At 40.5% G+C, this 21,266-nt stretch overlaps 1 protein-coding gene across 7 annotated transcripts in view; it reads left to right on the top strand.

The window, feature by feature from the left end:
- MYRIP (myosin VIIA and Rab interacting protein) overlaps nt 1-21,266 on the top strand; it is a 235,759-nt gene that overhangs the window by 173,431 nt on the left and 41,062 nt on the right. For all 7 annotated transcript variants that reach the window (XM_074575268.1, XM_074575264.1, XM_074575265.1 and 4 more), the window contains 5 exons: nt 5,527-5,663; nt 7,342-7,422; nt 8,034-8,131; nt 8,437-8,517; nt 10,098-10,247. In XM_074575268.1, the coding sequence (XP_074431369.1) occupies nt 5,527-5,663; nt 7,342-7,422; nt 8,034-8,131; nt 8,437-8,517; nt 10,098-10,247 (547 nt within the window). The remainder of the gene's footprint in view (nt 1-5,526; nt 5,664-7,341; nt 7,423-8,033; nt 8,132-8,436; nt 8,518-10,097; nt 10,248-21,266) is intronic.

The following is a 21,266-nucleotide window of genomic DNA, read 5'->3' as shown; positions in this document are numbered from 1 at the left end:
CGGGGTAACAATTTTTAAAGCCTTATTTTTCTTCTTTTTTTCCGCAGATATAAGATTTTTTCAGCAACCATTTGATTTGGTTTCTAGTGAACTTGATTGGTTGTTAGCTTATCATCAGTTGTCTGGGAAATTGCTGCTGAATGTCTGTGTTTCAGGGCTGAGTAGTGCTGATGCCCATTCAAGAATATTAAGAAGTTATTTAACGAAGACCTTTTTTAGGGTAAACATTACTTTAGTGGGTCTGCTACTAGGCCTTTTTATTATTTCCTCTTTTACAAAGTAAGAACCATGGGGAACATCTCACAACTAAGTTACAAAACCCTGAAAAACTGAGTTTATCATGAAAATTGCAACCAACCTGTAAGTCTGCTACTAGTATATGTAGTGGTAATGCTGGACTAATCGAGGGCTGGGGCAGGGAATTAGTTTAACACTTTCAAAAAGAATAAAATAATATTTGAAGAGCACCTTTTCTTGTCAAAAGGAAGTACAAAAATCATATTTAAAGATATTACTCTGTGATTATTGCACTTTCATTATATACCTAAGGGTCATAAATTCTGATTTCCACTATCTCAACATGTTGAGGACTATCATCAGAATCAGTGGGGCTGCAGGGAGGTGATAGTTAGTATCATTTAGCCTACAGCATGATTCCCATTGTTCCGGAAGAAAGATGGTAAAGGTTATGGATGAGGGGAGAGGAATCGGCCTTAAGAGGCTCAGCTGGGGCTCCAGGGGACACCTCCACCTTGAGTGAACGTAAGAGGAGGCTCTAGCAGGGGGGCACAAAACTCATGTCTATCATTTCACAATACGTATAGGGAGGTGAGCTCAGAAATACAAATCGTTTGGCATAACCATTTGTACAAACAGTTGTTGATGTGCAGGTGAAGTTTGTGGCTCTGATTTTGGAGTGAGATTGAGGGGACAGACGAGTTTACTGACCTGGCTGTTGGCAGAAAGCTATGGAAGATGCGGTGAGATAGGACTGCAAAACTGAGAAGGAGGCTTCAGTTTCCAGTGCAAGTCAACAACAAGGAAACTCCAAGAGATTATATATTTACTCTGTCATTTAAATAATGTAAGTTCAGATTTCAAGAAGTACCTCCTGACTTACTGAGCTGCAGTCTAGGTGACAAGTTATTCTTGTGTGAGAAAACTTCTCACAAAGTTCATGGAAAAGTGTTGTTATAAAATTCTTGTAGTTTGACTTGAGTTATGAGTAGCGATTGAGGTCATGAACATTAAGTTGGCACTACCTTTTAGAGAAAATTTATTGCAGAAGCTTTATATTGCCTTTAGACCAGGTAAAACCCCTCAACTTCTTAGAAGAACTAAAAAACTGAAGTGGTAAATCAGTTATTAAACAGCCTCCTCTGTATTGAGTAGTGAATACTAGTAATCATGCATGAGTGGCGACTTTCATTGTGATCATCACTAACAATGAGAGAGATGGTTCATGTCGCCATTCCCCAGCACAGCTGATGTACTTCTCTTTTTTTCACAGGAGAAGGCTAAAAATTGAGTATTTGGGTGCTGCAGGTGAGAAATGTACTGAAAACTGCTTGTAAAGATTTTAATGCGCTGATTCGTTGCTCTTACGGTGCTGCTTGATTAAGGCAAACACATTGCTGCACTAAAAAAAAAGACAGGGGCTTTATACTACTTGTTCAAGTTTTAATGTTATTAAACCAAAAGTGTCTGCCTAGCTTTCACACTTCCTAGTAAGGCAGAATTTTTAAAATCACAGTATTCCCCTCTGCCAAAAGCACATCAAAATGCAACTCAACTCCATGGCAATACTATATAACATAAATAATGTCCTTATCATTTCAAGCTATTTAGCAATAAAGAAATAGCAGTCTTTATGGCACAGAAAGAGAGAGAAATGGCTTCTGCATCTTTAAAATGCATACAACTAATATCCTTTAAATGTGAACTTTCATTTCACGGAGAGAACTTGCACACTTTCTATTAGAGGTGATAAGGAAAGTGTTTCATTTCAACAATTTAATGCTAGCGCTGTCATAGTCTTTCATTATTCTGGACTCATGGACTGCTTTTGCAGAACACAGCTTTAAAATACAGGTCAGCATTAAAGGATTTTGAAATAACGTGAAAATGCTCTTATTTCTCTTTTGAGTGGGTCCTTTATTTTGGTATCTATAAGAGAACTACTCTCTTCTCCAAATCCTTTCTCCTCAGGAGGAATCAGCAGGGACATTGTGACTTATTTTAAAGTTAAGAGGCTGAAAAGCTTTAGAGAAGGCATTGTAATCTGCTATAAAATGTGTGCAGGACAGAGGCATAGATTTGGAATTGTTGGTAGCTCTCCAAGACGTAGGAGAGAGAAGCATGAGATGATTAGATTACTCACAAAGTGTTAATCCTGCAGCAATGAGAAAATTTAAAAAAAAAAGTAATCCCTATCCTTGTGTTTACACCAGATTAGCTAGTGCAAAGTGGTAAGCATGTTATCATTACAAATAGAAACCCTGTCCCTAAAATTATGTTAGTTGCGAAGCAGTATCTCACATCATTAAAAAATCAGTACTGTTAGCTTTCTATTTTTACAGAAAAAGTATTGATCAGACCCAGAAAAACATGGTAACATGGGGAAAAGATAGGGAAACAGGCTTGCAGTGGGTCCATCTCTTGTTTTTCCCAAGTCAGGTCAGCATTCATAACCAACTGTCTTAACTCTTAGGTTTTGTACAATGAGATAGTCATTGTTGACTATCTCAAAGTCAAAAAAGTTGACTGTCTGCTTTTGGTACCTTGTCACTCAGTCTGAATATTGAGAAATGAGTCTACTTGGCTTCCAAGAAGATGAAAAGTTTAGCATTTTGGGCTAGTGGAGCTGAGGTTGCTCGGTAAGCATTCTAAAGTAGTTGGTAGGGGTCTCGAAAGCCCTAAAGCAAAGTATCTGAGGACTCACAGTGATGTGAGTCCACCAGCAGTGATAGTGCTGAGACTATTTTGTGAACAGCGTGGAGAGCACTGTGTTCCCTGGGCAGAAGAGCATCCTTCCTGGCCAGTACCTCCTGCTAAGCCACTTCCAACCCAGTCGTGCAAACTTAGGTTTTATCCATCATAATGATTGCGACTCTGTGCTATTGACTGAAATCTTACACTGCCAGCACCTGTAGAAACTCAGTGGACAAAAGTGAATCAAATTCAGCAAGCAGAAAGCGTAGTGTTTGTTCCTTTCTGACACAGTTTCCATGAGAGCAAATGGTTCCTGCCCTCAATGAAGTCACATTCGCAAAGAATTGCAAGTTTGGGAGACAGATTTGCCTCCATTTGTAGATTCATCACTGCACCAGCAGCCAAGCCACGGTCAGTGCGTCAGGACTTGGACAGGCGTCATAACAGATTTCTTGGTGGCAGCGTTATAGGAATTCAGAAATCCTGTACTTCACAGACAGGCGCAGACATGCTTCCCCTTGCTCGTGCTCTGTCACCAGCCACTCATGCTTCATCAGATGTCGCTCATCTGTGAGCCCTGTGTAAGGACATTTTCCAGAAAAAGGGTATTTTTGCCCTTGTCACATGTTAGTGATGTTTGTAGAACAGTGAATATTGGAACTAATCAACCTCCTGGGAACCACAGTAGGCTGGGGATGTTACTGTGCAAATGGATAGTAAAGGGCTAATTTTCTTACATTATCTGTAAACATCTCTCCTACATCTAATTGCTGACACGCATACAGGAAAAATATGCTTCTGTTCCATTACGTGGAAGAGTTGTCTTCAGTAGAGCAACTAATGCAACTTTTAAGAGTTCACAGTTTGAATATGGTAGGCTTCGTTGATTTTTATTTTTCATTTCCCACTGCTGGTGTTTGCTACTAAGCACCTTCCAGTGGTGACAAAGAAGTGGACTATATCACGATGTTCTGCTTTACGTGAAGTGGATATTCCTTTTTAGCAGTGTACTGAAACTCAAAAAATCTGGAGCTGTACTGGAAGCATTTAGTTGAAACCCCAGGTTCAGCGTATTTGTTTGTTACCAGCTGTCTCCTGAGGTTCAGCGCTGAGTAAGAACGACATTGCTAGTCTCTCAATAGGTGAGATTTTATTTGCTTATGAAATGGTGCGTGTTCCACAGAAATTGCGGATTGTGACTTGCTTTGCACTTTATAAAGAAAAGTCCAGAGTCCCTAAAGGAAAATCTAAAGGTTACAGCTTTCTGTTGTGCTCTTTTGTTTGTTTTATTTTGTTTCTCAACGGTGACCCCAGGTTTAAAAACCAGAATTAAGCCATCTGAATGTCTTCAAGACTGGAAGTGCTGAGAGTCCAACACTCCTGATAATATCATTTCTTTTGTATATTGACAACAGACACTAACCTTAGCCTTTGGTTTCCTAAAATCTTGGTATTAAGAATCATCTCTTCATTATTTAACAATCTCCATAGGGCTTCTAGTTCCAAGACCCTGATTTTTATAATTATTACAAAGGGGAAATTACTTTGCAGCATATACTAAATACCCTTTTATATGAAACGTTTTCACATCCTATAAAAGTATCTTGCTTCCTGCAATGTAAATGCAGTAAATTAATTAAAAGTAAACTACTATGACAATGTGCAGAGCAACAAATGGTCTCAAACGGTGAAGAAAACACAGAGAACTAGTTCAGTGTTGTTCACCGTCTCAGACTTATTTCTCCTTTCTGGAGGCTTTTGGGAAAGTCAGCTTTAATTTATAGGTGGAACCCGAGGATCCCCCTCTCCAGTGACACCCTCGGTAAGAAACATTCAGGTCCGCTGTGGGTTATCCTGTGGTTGTGTTGCCTGGAAATACTGAAGTAACAGGTGGCACTATTGCCACGTGGAAAAAAAAACAAAGAACTTGACAGTATCTCATGGCTTCATAGAAATATATGAGCTCTGGGGACAAATCCACTAGCATGAATTACTGATGTCAGTGATGCTTACGGTTGAAAGTAAGAAACCAAACAGCAGCTGTGAGTCCTTCCCCCTGAAAAAGTTTATCTGCCTGCTGTTCTTTGCTTATTCTGCTTTGAGGTTCTCTAATTAGGCTTCATATACTCTCTTGCTTTCCCCAAATAAAAGTAGTGGTGTGTATTTATGAATTATTTTTTTTTTGTGGTGCACTAATGGGCTAATGTTCTTACATTATCTGTAAATCCATGTAAATAAAGGCTATTTTTAAAACCTTCCTGTGCTGTTCCAAAGCTTGTTTATATTTTTCAAAAGGCTGTAGTGTTGGCATTATTATAATGTAAAAGGGGAGAGCACCTCTTCTGATAGTAGCAGAGCCAAATAAAACTTTGAGTAGTGTGAAGCAGATATTTGCTCGAGTTACCTTTTTTTTTTTTGCCTATCAGACACTTGAAAAGCACAAACAGTAAAGAAGTATTCAGAAATCAATATGTTTATGCTCAGAGTCCTAAAATATCCTTTTTTACATAAAAGACATAAAAATATGTTAAACTCTTACTTCGGGTTTATTGTTCTGGAATCATTCCAAATATGTTGTTTATTTTTCTATTTTAGGCTCCTAAGGACCCAGTCTCTGGATTGGTACTATAATAATGTCAAAAGCCGCTTTAAGTGTTTTGGAAGTGCCAAAGTCCTAAAGAACTTATACAAGAAGCATAGACTGGAGAGTGGAGTTTGTCCTGATGCAATAGGTAAGAAGAGCTGTGTTGATTTCTTATTAGCTTATCTACTTTAACATACAGCTGAGACAAGGGAAGTTCTGAGATTATTTCAAAAAATACTTTTTCAAGGCTTTTTTCAGTGGAGAGAGAAAAAAGATGTGAAGGGTCTAGAGGACTGATTAAGAATTCAAAGAATGTTTAATCTTAATTATGCCACTGATACAGAAGAACTGTTATCTTCAGTCTGTGAAGTAAATTGCAGTTTCTATTCTAGCCTGTGTTCCAAAAATTTATCACAGTTCTGAGTAGTCAATGAATGAGGAAATAATTTTGCATTCAACATTTGGCCTTAGAGCACATTGCAGTGGTGTTTGAAGCAAGATTTGGTTAACATGGGATACATTCAGTACCCAAGTTGGCCAAAACTTAGGTTGTCCTCACTTTTTGCATGCTTAACTCATGCTTTTTGCATGAGTTTTGCATGCTTAAGGTTCTGAAACTGGCCACACCTTATTTTTTTATTGATGTTTGTAAATGGTTAAAAGATGCTGATTAAGTATTGGCATCACCCTTTTAAATGAAGAGACACAATTCTCCCTTAACTATGGTGTTAGAGTGCGTTACCCCATAAGAGTAATTAGAGATATAAAATAGGTTAGAAGTGGCTTTTGATGTCATACTGGTGACTTTACCAAATTACTCAAAACACTGTTAGCTGAATGTTTGAAATGTCATTAGATTTCTTGGACCAGATACTTTCCTGATGTAATTCTTTTGAAATTTGTACAGGCACTTTAATTTTTCTCTAGTCCTTAATTTATCTTTTTCTGAAATTACATGGAATGGTAAGTGGACTCTAGTCTGGAGTGAAAATTTTAGGTGTTTCTTGTGAATGTTGGCATAAAAGCTTCTAGAGAGAAGCAACCTATACATTAAGTTCTGATTTATTAGTCTTTTTGCTTTCTCTGTATCAAATTAAATTTGCTAGAAAAAGATTTCTTAACAGTTGAGAACAAATGTGTATGACGACAAGAAAGTCCATGTCTGTGAGGGCAGAAGTGGAACAATGGAGTTAAAAACTGTAGGGATGGATTCTTCAGAACTTTAATATGATGCGTTGCCTTTACTTAAGTCAAAGTCTCACTATTTTGTCCTTGAATGGAAGTGTGAACAATGCAATGATGAGTTGCAGTGGCAACTGCGCTCTCTGTGAGACCTTTCTAAGGAAGGCCTTTGAGTCTAAATGTCATTGCTAACTTTCTTCTACTCTCCGTGTGACTGTTAGGTAAACCTTTTGTTCCCTTTAAAGATAAATACTAGTATACGTGTCCGGGTTATTTATACAGAATTGCCCTTTAAAATGTAGAATCTATTTCAATCCCAAATGTCATATTAAAGGCAAATTCCCTATACTTAACTTCTACCATGTAAGTTTTATAGCTAGTAGCTTCTTCCTCTCTCTGTCTTTTACTGTACAAATAGTTTTCTCCATCCAAAATGAATGAGAGGTCTTTTGTATAAAAGCAGTTATGTTTTGTACAAAAACTGCTGCAATCATGGTTTATACAAAAGGTAGGAGGAATTTTCTGGTTATTCCTCTTTGTGTGTGGTGCCACCGAATCTTGAGTGAATGTTCTAATCTAATAATGCCTCTGCGGTCAATGGGTACTGCTTCTACTAACGTGCGGTACTGTCTTTTTTTGAGCAGAAGGAGGTTTTTTTGAAGGAAGCTTTGAAAATGAAGGGAGCATTTGTGGCAGTGACTCTACGTTCTACCGACAGACAGAAGGTATGCTGCTAAAAACTCTTTGATTAAAACACAGTCCTTACACTTTGAATTACTGGACAAATATCCTAGAGTGCTGGTAAGCCTTGTTCACTGATCCAACAATATTTTAGCCGAAACATTTAGCAAGATACTAAAAATCCTTTCTGTACCATGCTGGGATATCTTGCTTCAGTATTACAGCTAATACACGCTTACTCTAGTGTGATTTTCTTCATGTTCAGTTTTTGTTACTTTTCTCCCATTTCCTATCCTGTACTTCTGTATTCTTTTCACTCTCTTATATTCTGTTGGTGTTTATAGGAAGTTTACAAATTTTCTTCTTATGATTTCCTCCTAACTATTTTGCTGGATTCTAAAATAAGCAACATAAAAATACTCTGTTTTATTGTATTTAATATTTACATTTAAGAAGTAACATAGAGATGCAGACAAATTTCTCTGTCTTAAGATGTTTATTTTACTGTGCATGATTATGGATTGAGGAAATGAACTTTGTCATGAATGATCTAAGATTTGAATATATGTGCAGAATATGAGTCTGAATTTTGGAGCTCATTGTGCAAAATGTACATATACAAAGAACATGGTGGTTTTTCTTATTCTTCACCTAGGACACAGCATGATGGATACCCTTGCTGTGGCCTTACGCGTTGCAGAGGAAGCAGTGGAAGAAGCCATTTCTAAGGCAGAGACCTACAGTGACAGCCTGGTAACATTAAAAAAAATAATTTAAATGGAACAATTACATTTCTTTTAATTTGGGTAGTGGTACAAAACCAAGTAGATACAGAAGAAAACATAAAGAAGTAGTCACTATCTCATGCCATACCTAAAGACTTGAGTGTGGGTTTGATGAACTTGTATCCAAGATGCATGTTGCTCTGCAGAAGGTGACGTGCAATGTAAGTACCTGTAATTTCTTCCCACAGTGCAAATAGGGCGTATTCCCCATTTCTGTGGAAAGGCTGTTTTTATGTGATTTTTAGAAACTACAGATATCCATTTTTTTTGCAGGACAAGCAGAACGAGGCTTGTTACTTGCAGGAGCACAAGGAGGACCTCATTGAAGAGCTGGCCACAACCATCGTGCAGAAGGTATGGCATGCATTTTTTCCTTAGCTTATTTAATAGCCAAAACACAGTCCTTTAGTCTGGTGAGCTTTGACTCTGCTAACAGCAAAAAGGATGACACCAACGGAGAAAGCAGAGTAAATGACAAGTTGCAACTTCAACTATCCGAGTATAGGCTTAATCAGCCACATCTGATGGAGAGATCAGTTTATAAATAAGCTTAATCCACTGCCTAAATGATGACGTACACTGTCAGAGCTGAGAGGTACCACCCCCTCTGGTGTGTGATATCCTTGCTTGGAAGAGGAGGCCCCAGCTTCATGGAATTTTACAGCTGTACTTCACTTCCCAAAAGGCACAAAGTTTCCCAAAGTAAAGAAGTGTGGCTTTTGACCATACTAGCTCTACTGCACCCTGCGTCTGCAACGCATACAAAGAAAACATCGATCATTAAAATAGAATTCTGTTAATGATACTGTGAGAGAGACACACAAAAAATCACAGAACCCTCTGTGTGTCTGATTTATGTCGCTTTTTCCGGAAAGCTCATTCTTGTCCCTGCAAAGCTCGCAGTTGGCACTGACTCAGCACTGAAACAAAGGGCTAGTGGGAACTAATACCCTTGAGTTTATCTGGACAGACTGGAGCAAAGCAAGACAAGCTGAACTGAGTGCTGCTGAGTTCCCGTGATCGGTAAAGTAACCACTCTGCTAAGTTAGTCTCCCTCTGTGTGAACTAAGCTAATTGCCACATCTTTGTATGGGATGTGGCATTTAACGATGTATGCATCAGACACCAGAAAAGGAAAATGTTGTTTATAAGGCTATCAAGAAAAGCCAGAAGGGCATAAACTCAATGGAAAATAATCTGCCTTCTTATTAATAGGGATGATAGAAGATTAATTCTGCGTATCAAGTCTTTGATAGTCCAGAGCCTATCTCAGCCAAGCTTGAATTGCTACTACTTTTGGCAAAAGCTTCCTAACAAGATCTTTTATGCCATAAAATAATACTCCATAGATATTTTGAATTGGAGTCAGAAAAGTTGTGGAAATGAAGTGCAGCAGGATATAATCTCTCAGTGCAGGGAGACAGTTAGTCTTATATGATCTCTCTCTCCTAAGACAATGTAGATTTTCAAAACCAAAAATAGTGCCTAGACACCTAACACCTCTTTGTTTTCAGTAGAAATGTGTCTAGATGCCATGGGAGCCTTTGAAATTCTCCTCATAACTAGTATTTTATGTTTCTTTGCAAACGCGCTGGGCTGAGAAAAGACTTGACAGATGCTGCTAATGTTTAAAGTGTTACCGTAGGAACAGGGTTCCATGTTTATTTAATTCACCTCTGACGTTCCTACGGGCATTGATTATAATTTATTGTATCGATGCTTATGCAATTGCAAGATGAGAGGAAATGCAGGCAGGTTGTCAGAATCATCCTTGTATGAACTGGAGCAAAAGCAAAGGGAAACTCAAGTGTTCTTCCTAGGCAGTTTGCCTTGAGACAGGGTTAGCGTAGTTTTTCTCCATACGGCTCAAAGAGTATTTTGCAAGCACCGCTTTTTTTTCTCCCCTCCTACCCCCTGCCCCCCCTGCCTTACAGATTATAAAGAAGCAGAAAAGCAAAACTGAGCAGGCCGAGGCTGACTTTGAATGGCCACCGTCCAGGAGCAGTGGTCTGGCGTCTGTGGCTGTCTCAGATCAGAGTATGCTGACTTTTCCAGGGAGCCGCAGGGGGTCCTACACGTTATGGGTGAGTGACTTGGCACAACTGTTGATGTTTTCTGCTGCACAAAACTGGAAGATTGAAATGATGGAGAAGTGTACTTACTGCCTGGAATGGTACGTAGAGACTTGCAGAGAACAAGGCATTAAACCCGTGTCTGGACAAACTGTCTCTCTCAGTTGCATCTTTTCCTAGCGCATCGTGGGCCACAGAAGTAAGTCGCAGGCATTGTGTTGTATTGGCGAGTGTGTTGGGGAGGACTGAGTTTGTGATATGGGCAGTCTCGCGGCTTGATTTGAATGCTAACAGTACTCAGTGCCTCAGTCTGAATTCCTTAAGACAGTTTTCATGCTCACTTAGCTTTTATTTGGAATTTTGCTGAACGTTGTATTTTCTTTTGTACAATGTTAGATTTCTGTAATTTTTTTTTTTCTCCTTAGCCATCGTAAACAGCCACCACCACAAGCAAAAAAGTAAACCCAACCGTAGAGCACCATTTATGTCTTACACTAAAGAGTATTTCCTCCTCCTTTCACCTATTTCTCAGCACGATGCCTTTAGCTCCTGCTGTAAAGCTGAAAAAAATCTGACAAGCTGCATTAGTAACATTTTAAGAAGAGCAGCAAGTGAAAAGAAGTGAAAATAAGCTGTAGGCTTGGATATGCTGTTTCACAGTCAGTGAGGGAGGACAGTGACAGATGAGTTCCAGCGCTTTTTGATACAGCGGTTGAAGCTGCTGCTCCCCAGTGTCCTGCTGCTGCGCCAGTAACCACCTCTCCCCACCGAGCAGAAACCCCAGAGTTGAACGTGTGCTGAGCCTTAGTTCCCAGCTAAGTTTGCTAGCTTACGCTGCCGGTGAAAATAGATTTCTGCTAGAATATAAGACTGTGGGCCAGAATTGCTGAGGTACAGACTCACATTCTCGTCCCTCACCTTTTTCGAAATTGAAGGAGTAACGCCTTTAAGCCGCTGCTGTTAACCAAGTGATAACAAGTCAGGGTGAGTGCCTTTAAGCGCTTTGCCCTGTAGCTCCTAGGCAACTTGCTTGTGGAACATAAGAACCAGGAGAGGGAGAGTTAATTTTGTGTCTGACTCAACTGAGGGGGTTTTTTCCCGGAGTTTAAGGACAAGACCTAGGGAAACATGCTCGTCAAATCTCCAGTTATTACACCAGAAACCTGTTGTTTTCTGAGTATAACCAGACACCCTTGGAAAGGTAGCATAATTCCAATTGCGCCTATAGCTAATATAGTGTCCTCATCAACAGCAGTGGAACAACCCAGTTTCCTTTTCCTGAGCTTGCTTTCCATTCAACTTTGCTTTCATTCAGCTACGAATGGTAAGCGTGCATCTGTCAGCAGATTTGGAGGACTAAACTGTATCAGTGTATCATTTGAGAAAGTTACCTTTTCTGCCAGAAGAATTGCAATATTTTTTTCTTTCCAAAACAAAACCTAGCTTCTACAGAAGCTGGCAGAGACGCCCTGTGGCCATATGCCCTTTCCAGGCAAAGCTTTTTACTCTCCCTCCCAGGTACATTTTGGAACTCCTGAGTACAAGCTTGTAACAGCAAATCTTCACGGGCTCCACTGTAATAAGTGAAGTTTTTGTATTTCCTAACTGATGACATTATGTTGACCAAAAAAACCCCCGAACTCTGGATTTGTGTACACATCCTACCATTGAGCTGTGTGTGTTGGCTTAGTTTGAGCAGAGATCTATCTGCCTGTAGCGATAAAAACCCTTTCTTTGTAGTACCTGCCGGAGCTAACAAGGGAGCTCTTGCGACAGATTTATTAAGGCAGATGCTCCTAATGTAACCAAGGTTTTTGTAGACAGACTATGTCAGCATTTTTTTTCTATCAAAGCGACCCAAGTTGACTATTACTGGGTTAGAGTTATATACATGAACCTGTTTTCCAATAAGGATTATTTAAGTAGAGTTTCCTCTGTGTAAGGCTTTCTTTGTTAACCTGACAAACAAATTAGTAGGTGAAGCAAGCAGAAGCAGGACAGGTTAAATAAAAGGGAAGAAGAAACGTGATTAACAGACCGACGTGCGGAGGAAAGGGAGGTAAGGGTAGCAAATCTTAAGGCAGTTAGGATTTCATAATTTAAAACTCGAAATTCATCTTAGAGCAAATATTTTTATTTGTCTTCTGTGTAGAAGATAGTACGTGAATCTAGTAAGATTCAGTTACTTAGGGCAGGTACATGCTACAACGCTAGCCTTTAGAAACCCATGTTTATTACTGCATTGCATTTTATTAGCAAAATCACTTGCTTACAGTGTGAGGGGGAGTTGTAATAATTCCAGATACAACTGTGTGGTTATGTCTGCCAAGCAATTTTTCTTTTAAATGCAGCTATTTGTGTGTAGCTTATCCGTATCAGCTAGAAACTTCCAGTGGGCTCTGGAAGCCCGGCGTTACTTGAGCTGTGTAAACTGGGGACTGCACAGTGCCAAGAGACCAACTGCCTGAAACCTGCTTGATTGGAGCAGAACCTATTGATCTTCATATTAAGGAACACACAGGCACATGCGGTATCTCCCCGAAATATATTATTGATTGTTTAACTGCAGTACTGTGGTGTGGTAGTAGCTATAGATATCGGCTTTTCCTCTTTTTCTCTTAGATCTCTTTGAGATCCCTTGCCCAAGCTAAAAATAGTGATACCAGGCTGAATATTTAATTCCCCCATCTCATAAAAAGAGATGGATGGCACCATCTGTTTCTCATTACCAATAAGGAAAGGCCGTACAATGTTGGGGTAGGAGGAGCTTAGAGCAATGGGTGGATGCTTCTCTGCTCTCCCAGTCCATCTTCCCGCTCCCGCCCCCCATACATCACTGCCAGCGAGAGCAAACGACCAGTTGGCATATTTAAATATCCATGTATTTAAACATTGATGGAGTGCAGGCATCCCGGTGTGTTCTAAGTGCTGTATTAGTGGTCTTTATTTTACAGCTAAAAGATTGCATATATAAACAGAAGCTCATCCATAATTTATAGTATATAAAATAGCTAGGGATATAGGGAAAAGGAGGATTTCATTAAACACACATTATGATGCACCTCGGGGGAAGCAGAAATTTACTGGTTAAGCTAACTATAAGGTCCACAGTGTACCGACAGTTGCTTATTTTTTTCTTTTTTTTTCTTTTTTTCCCCCTTTGATTTGTTTTAAAGAGAAGGAAGGTTACACAAGCCTGAGGTCCAAAACTGCTTTGGAAATCTCAGGAGGTTTTGCAGGTGCTCTATACCTTTGTACGTTTGTCCCCAACAAATATTTGAAGAAAACCTTTTTGAAGAGGAATCCTGTTCAGCAGTCATAGGACGCAGCGGGAGAGCTGCTTCAGCTGAGGGAGGCATAACACTGTAGGAAGTTGATACCAGCTGACATCAGTTCTTTCCTGGCAACGACTCTGTATCAAAAACATCATATGTATGTCTAATTAATAAATATGTCACATCATAGGGAAGATGGAGCTTCTCACTTTTATACATGAGTGGGGATCAGAAGGTTGCACAGGGTGCATGGCTGGGACCCGCTTCTGATGAAGCGGGTGTGCATTTATCCAGGAGCCCATCAGCTGGATCCTGATGGGTTATTTACTGTCTTGTTTCCTTCCAGAAGCAGCCAACTGCAGCGCTCTCGTCTGCCCGGAATGGGAAAGAACAGTACACTTTGAGAGGGAAAAGCATTTGGTACTTCAGAAAATAATGGGTCTTTTTTTAATTAATATTTATTATGAGAAGATGCAGCTTTCTCTGAGTACTTTCCAGGTTAGAAGTCTTACTGTGGTCTGCTGACTTTACAGGTGTGACATTGTGGTCCCACTGGATTTCAGATCAAGACAGCCCTGTCCATAGTAATCTGGCTGATTTCCCTCCTTCCACTGCAGCAAAAGGATAGGATACAACTGCTTTTGCAATTCTGACTTAGTAATTAGTACCACTTTTTAAGGTTTCAGGTGGCTAAATAATCAGTGCAAGGGTAAACGTGACAGAATTGTCCTTTTGAAGTTGTTTGTATAGTTTGAGATGTATCTCTAGCACAAGATGACTGATTCTTGGTTTCATGCACTTGACAAACATCCAAGAAGACAGTTTTGGATGCTAGATATATGATTAAGCCCATGCAGGCCTAAATTCAGCTGGATTATGCTTACTGCCCGCAAACCAAGATGGGTTTTAAGGCAGGAAAGGGAGCAGGAGAGAGAGGACACAGAAGGGTGGTCATTCTATAATGTTATTTTCCAAATAATTTAGATCATATGTTGTTCTTTCAGCTTTGTTTTGTTTTAATGACGTTATCCTAATACAGTGCTGGATATCACAAAGCGTTAAGGTCTGTCTTAAAATCTGTGATGCTCAGAGCTAGGCTGCCTGGCAAATCTGACTTTATTTTTAGATGAAATCAGGGTGTATATTGTCACAGCGAGAAGCAAATAAACACAGAACACTTCAGGCTTCCTCTATCAAGTGGGTGTTTGAGTAGGAGACGCAGTGATTCGCTCTGATGGGCGAGCACACTGCTGAGCACGACTTTGTAGACAAGGGTCAGAATGGGACATGAAAGGTTGCATGGGGTACTGAGCAACCTAGAAATTAATGAAAATAGAGTAATCATGCGCAGTGAAGAGTATTCTCTTGAAAAAAAAGGTGAGTTTATGTGGGAGGCTGCAATTAGACTTGAGATTAAAATGCCAGCTCACGCTCTTCCCCTACACCTTTATAGGCATGCACTCTCCCAGTGGGGTACACTGGTAGCGACTTAGAATCATGTTGCCCTACACCAGAAGAGGGATCTGGCCTTTGCAGTTGCTCAGCTTTCTTATCTGTAAATAATATAGTAATACTGTCATCAGAGGATACTAACTGAGCTCTCAGTGTCTTCAAATGAAAGATGTTACACAACTGAGAAGCATCTGCGCTGTTTGTTTTTTTAAAGAGATGTAATAGAATATTTCAAGTTCAGGAGAAGGGAAAAAGAAAGGGACGTGGGGGAACATATGAGAAACGGTAACAGCTAAATGAACAAGGGTGCCTGTAAAGGCGCTGTTTAGATTACAGTTGTGTTGGTACATCTGCCCTCTATTCCTGTCAAAGCATGTAACAATTGATTTACCACAAACTTCTGTAGACTTCTTCACATAAATCCATCACATTGATTGAAGTATGCTATTTTATGTTCCTACCACTTTCCTAAATTGTTAGCCCCATAAGTACAATAAAAGGATGTTTATACTCATCTTCTGGAACCAATATTTAAATCTCCCTTATAACTAGCTTGCAAACCCCTTGCAACCAAAGCATTTTCACATGTGGGGCCTGCTTACCATTTGGGGAGGGGGAGGAGGTCCCTCAGGCACTATGGATTATACTTCTCTGTGGTGATTTGTAGAGCTACTTGCATGCGCAGCAGCAATGGGTTTGTTGGTGAGTAACCTCTTGCCTCTCTCCCCTGCAACACGTCTCTGGATCCTCAAAGTCGATTGATCCAAACTAAACCAAAATAAACGCAAACCCAAATGTGGCTTTACATATTATTAGACAGGTGTGCAATTCATACTGCTGATGGACCTATTCCTGATTAACTGAGTCTTATCTTTGTCCTCCTTTTAAAGGAACAGTACTTTTAAGGGGATCGGCTGTCTGAGAGGCCAGTAGAAGGATGTCAAACCCACCTAAAGTGCAGCCAGGATAGGTCTGTGTCAGTAGGAAACAACAGGCCAGCTTGGGCAAACCCTGGAAGGACGGATGCTCTAAGGCTTTTGCAGGAGAGGGAGTAGTCATCTTTGCTTTCCCCAGTCTGCTATTGAAGGATTTGCCCTGATGGCTGGGATATCCTAAGCAGGATTTAGGTCAGGGCTTAAGGAAGGGAGGTTTTTTTCAATTGAGTGTGAAAAATCTCCCATTCATCTGCCTGTTTTTGCCCTCTTTCAGAAGCCATAGGGTTGTTAACAGATACTTTGCCGCATACAAGATTAACTAAGGAACAGATGCTTGAAACCCTTGGTATTTCACTCCCACTGCTAAATGTCTGGACTGCATACATTTGAGCAGAGGGAAAATCACTTCCAGGGATAAATCGGCTGTGGCAGAGTGGCACTGTTCACAAGCTCTGTACAGTCTCCTTCCTGGTGTGGGAGTTTCCTTGCCAAAGGATGCATTAGCTGTTGATGCTTAGGAGTTGCTGCTGTATTTGCTGAGGTTGGGTGGGACCTGCTGGTTCTGTCTGTGCATCGATTGTGTTCGTAGAGCACAGATGAGAAGCAGGCGAGGGTTTTTTGCTGCACCACTAGCAGGCATAGACGTAGAATTTGCAGGTGAGGAGAGGGGACGGATAAGGTTGCGTTTAAGTAATCTTTGTTTGTGCTGTCAATTCTAGGCTGCTTCCCTGAATAAATAAGGTAGTTTTCAAAGCCCAAATTAACAGCCGTCCCACAGGTCAGAGCTTGCACAGCAGAGGATCCAGAGGTGCCCTCCCTGCCCTCAGCCCCGGTGTTGAGGTCCCAGTTCCTGCAAGGGCTCCTGCCATGGGGACCCTGCAGCTGCCTTGCGCTGGTGGCACCTTGGGCTTCTCAGTCCCTCCTGAAGCTGGGAGAGTCCTCGATCTACTGTAAGTAAGTGCAGAATAAATTACATTTTTACTAGTTAAATCAGACCAAAGAAATAGGGTGACATAGGAGGGAACTGAGGAGAAAAACATGAGTGATCCAGACTATCATTTGTAGCGTTCACTCAGTTGCTTTTGGGATCTACTTTGAATTACCACCTTGGCTTCTTTTTAGAAGAAAGAGGAATTACCCATGCTCTTTCATCTTTTGAGGAAGAACGTAGAACAAAGTCTCGATATTGTCTCTAAACAATATGCATACCTATAAGAGAGTTATTCCAGGTAAAGAATCCATAGACTATCAATGTTAGACTCAATATTCACAAGCACGTTTTGTAGAAAGTTGTTCTTGCTTTTCATTACTGGTTTTGTTTTTATTTATTCAGTGTTCAGAAGCATGGGCTTGTAAATTGTTATAGACAGAAGATGGAATATTTATATTTATTAAGTAATAAGAGACATTGTATGTGATTATTTTTTATTCACTCTTCCCTTCCTTAATCTTCAGAAACCACATTGCCTTTTTCTCTTCCCCTGAAGGCCAGCAATGAAACAGGACTGTACCTGCAAAAAATATTCCTTTAGTGCTAGCCCAGTACAAGATGAAGGCTGAGTTCTCTCTGTCCAGACATTATAACTATGCAGCAGAAATCCCTTGAGGAGGGGTTAAAAAAAAAAAAAAAAAAAAAAAAACCAAACCAAAACCAAGAGAATAATAATGTGTCTGGGTTTTCTTTTTGAAACAAACATCTCGCAGCAGATGCCAGTAGGCAGGATTCAGTGGGGAACTCATCTAACTAAAGTGTTTGGAAATGCCTGTCAATACTGTAACTATATTTTGCAAGCTGTGCTGTAGTGCACAGCGATCCAGTATGCAGCACATGCCTCCAAGGGAGCAGAGCGTGCGGCGAACATAGCAAATGACCTGTTTGGTTGCAATGCCATCTGCTGATGTACTAATTTATTGCAGAAACTAACAGCTGCGGTACCTTAGTGTCCAACTGCAAACCGTATACAGGGCAGCCTTGTAATTCATCACAAATAAATGCACCTGGCTGACCAGTTTTTTTGCTGAGGAACCAGAACTGGTTAGAAAAGGTGCTGGTAGCTTTAGCTGGGAGGGAAGGGTCTTCTTGACCTCTCATGTCTTTATAAATCAGGACCAAAGCTCCTACATTCCTGCCTCCTTTTGAAAAACATATTTAGGCTACTGTATTATTTGGATACTTTTGGAAAACAGACTGGATTGGTTCTTCTGCCCTGAGATTTCTTGCTGTCCAAGTTTATAGGCAACTGGTAAAGACTCGGGGCCATGACTCCTCCATTTGGCTGGTAAATATCCCTTTTTCAAATTTGAACTGATCCAAAAGCCTATCGGGGTAGCCAGCCTTACCTCTAGGACTTCTCTGCATCCATGCACAGGGAAACTACGTGGAGCACCAGCCCCCAGATAGGCTTCTCCATCCTGTTCCCTTATGTTCAGTGTTTTGCTTCCTATGCAAATGTCCGCAACAGAGAAATTTCCCCAGTGGATCTACAGATGGGCTGTTATCTCTGTGACGAAGAGAGGCACAAATGCAGCACAGTAATATGTTCTTCTGCTGCCTGACACAGGTTAGTGTGGCAGTGAAGTCAGCAGCGTGGGCAGGCATGGACGTAGGTTAGTAGCCCGTGCTGAAGCCCATGCTATGGCTCTGGGGCTGTTGCGTCAGTGGTGCCAGCTGAGTTCGAGTTGATGCGACTGTGCCAGCCAGGATTAGAGCTTTTGCTGTGTAACCTCACATCACATAACTAACTTTCTAATTTGCTGTTAATTGCAAAAGCAACAAAAGGAGGTCTTGAGTCATTTGCTTTTCAGATAGAGTCATCAGTCAGGCCACTAATTGATTGGAGATAAACTTGTGGACAAACATTTGGTTTTGTGCTCTAAAAAAAATGGCCTTGTTTATGCCAATGTATAGTGATTTGTTCTCATGCTGGGATATGCTTCTGTCCTATTCCTACACCAGGCTTGGCTATTGATACTCCTTTTTTGTATCGTTATCAGCATTACCAGTGATTTGAACTGCTCTCAGGGATGAATATTTACACTTTCTTTCCACCCATACTTGTCTGAGTAAAACACAATTCTACTATCTGTCTTGCCACCCCTATCTAAAACTGACTTTCAGAACAAGAAATAACCTAATCCTTTACTTTTATTTATTCTTCTTAACTGGAGCTTATTAGAATGCTGTCACTTCTTGATCATTTAAATCTCTCCAGTTACAAGAACTAGAGAGAACTACAAAAGTAGTAGTGAAGAGTGATAGTTCAACAGTCTCTTCCAGTAGCATCACTTGATCCTTTTTCAGGATCTGAATACAGGGGTGCAGTCAAGCTATTTTAGCTTGGCATTACTTTCCTTTTTGTGAGCCTTCTGTGACATTGAACCATCTTCAATGAGAAGAGGTGGTACTTATAGCAGAGCATTCCAAGACATATTTTATCAAAAATTCAGATAAAATGTAGAAAAAGGATGAGGATGGTCTCAAGCTAAGCTTTGGAGGCACCGAACCTTTTTCCCTTGCTGCATTTAGAGGGATTTTCCTGGGAATTAGCAGCAGTTCCTGCGTAAAACCAATTTTCTACTCTCCATAGAGAGTTGGCAGAAGCTGTGGAGAGCAGTTTCCCTGTGACCTGACCCAAAAGTTTCAGCACGCGATTTAAAAAAAAAAAAGCAGTTTGTTTTAGATAAGCTTGTTTGGATAAGCTTATTTGAGATCCTAGGCTACTATATCACATGGGACTGTGTCTACTTTCTTGTCTGTACTGCCTTGTTTTTCAGTGGGGTTTTTTTTTTTTGCCCATCAGGCCCTTCATGCTCGTCTTCTCCTTTTTAAATCCTTCAAGCTGTTCTGTATCTTCTAGTCCTGAAAGATATATCTGCTGTGTAGTGTAGACACACCAGACCTAGCTTTAAATTGCCGCGGCAGTGCTGGTGGCAGCGTTGCCGCGGAGGCACGGCTCTGGGGGCAGGATTGCTGAGCAACTTCAGTGGATTTCATAGCCCGTGCCAAGTTCTGCGTTGCCAGGGCTAAGCTGCTGGCGGGTCTCAGGTTAGTTGAGAGCTAAGTGCAGACACACTGCCATCACTGCGATGCAGCCTTTGCTGTGATGTTTACGAAACAGCGAGTGGGCAGGCGAGAAACTGGCATTTAAACAAAACACCAGAAAAGTTGTCAAACCTACAGATTTTTTCATAATAAGAAAAAACATGTTACTTTCATTATCTGAGCCCAGGTTATCATGGAACAGACTACTTAAGTTTTTCCTGATGTTTTCTTCTCCTTCTGATGATTTGGATCTTTAAGTAATAAGGGAAAATAGGTACTGGTGATTCAGCTGCAGGATATTCCTTCTTACAGGTTCTTCAGCATCTCTTATCTCTATGTGTTTACCATACACGTGGAAAAAGAATGTGCCCTGAGGGTATGTACTTGGTACTGTGAAAATAATGACAGCCACAACAACTTGCTGCTTTCAGTACCTAACAACTTTAACACAAAGATATCGGAGGGTGGCAGATGTGAACTGGACCTAATTTATTGTAAGAATGGGAAGTTGAGTAGTTCTTGCTTTAGGACGAAGTGAAATGAGCCACAGCACAGTTCAGGCTGAGAATTTGTGGCAGAATTGTTTATATTGTCCGTATATCCTGGCAGGATGAAATAAAAGTTAACAAGCAAATTCTTATAGCAAAACAATTTATGTACCTGTCTGTATTGTGTTAAATTGTTAAGCTTTTGCAGGGTTAAGGAGGATTCAGATTATCTTGAGCAGTCGAGGATCTAGTTTGAAGTTTGAAACAGCCTAAATACCTACTCGAATATAGCTGGTTTGTGAAAGTGGTCATCTGAACAATTCCCTATAATAAAATTATACAGTACTATGAGCTTATTTGCAGTAGTTCATGTCACTGAGTTTGAAAGGAAACACTCCAATACATCATGTTAGGACCTTTGTCTTTGCCTGGGCAGGATTAACCAAGTTATGCGGTCATTGCAGTTACAGGAAAAGATTTGATTCTAGGGCAAGTAATTCTGGATCTTCCTGCAGAGTTCAGAAGCCAGACTAAACCCTGCTGTTTGGTTGTGTTTCTTTTTACTGAATCTGTTATGAAATCACACTGCTGAGCCAAGGATGCAGGAAGATTTGCAGTTAATTAAATCTTCTGGCGTGGTACAAGGGTCCCACACGGGAGCATTTCAGATGGGAGGAGGTGCAGCCAGAGAAGTGGTGAAACTGTTGTTTTCAAGCCAGCAGGACTCCCAGCAATGCGTATGCCATCCTGGGAATTGAAGGGACTTGAAAATAGCTGAAAGTCAAGTTATCCTTTTCCCCATCTGCACTGGTGCAAAGCGGAGCTCTGATACAGGCAAA

The sequence above is a fragment of the Larus michahellis genome, chromosome 2, assembly GCF_964199755.1.
Source record: "Larus michahellis chromosome 2, bLarMic1.1, whole genome shotgun sequence".
NCBI lineage: Eukaryota > Metazoa > Chordata > Aves > Charadriiformes > Laridae > Larus > Larus michahellis.
Note: the sequence above shows the minus strand (reverse complement) of the source record. Positions and strands in the feature narration are given on the sequence as shown.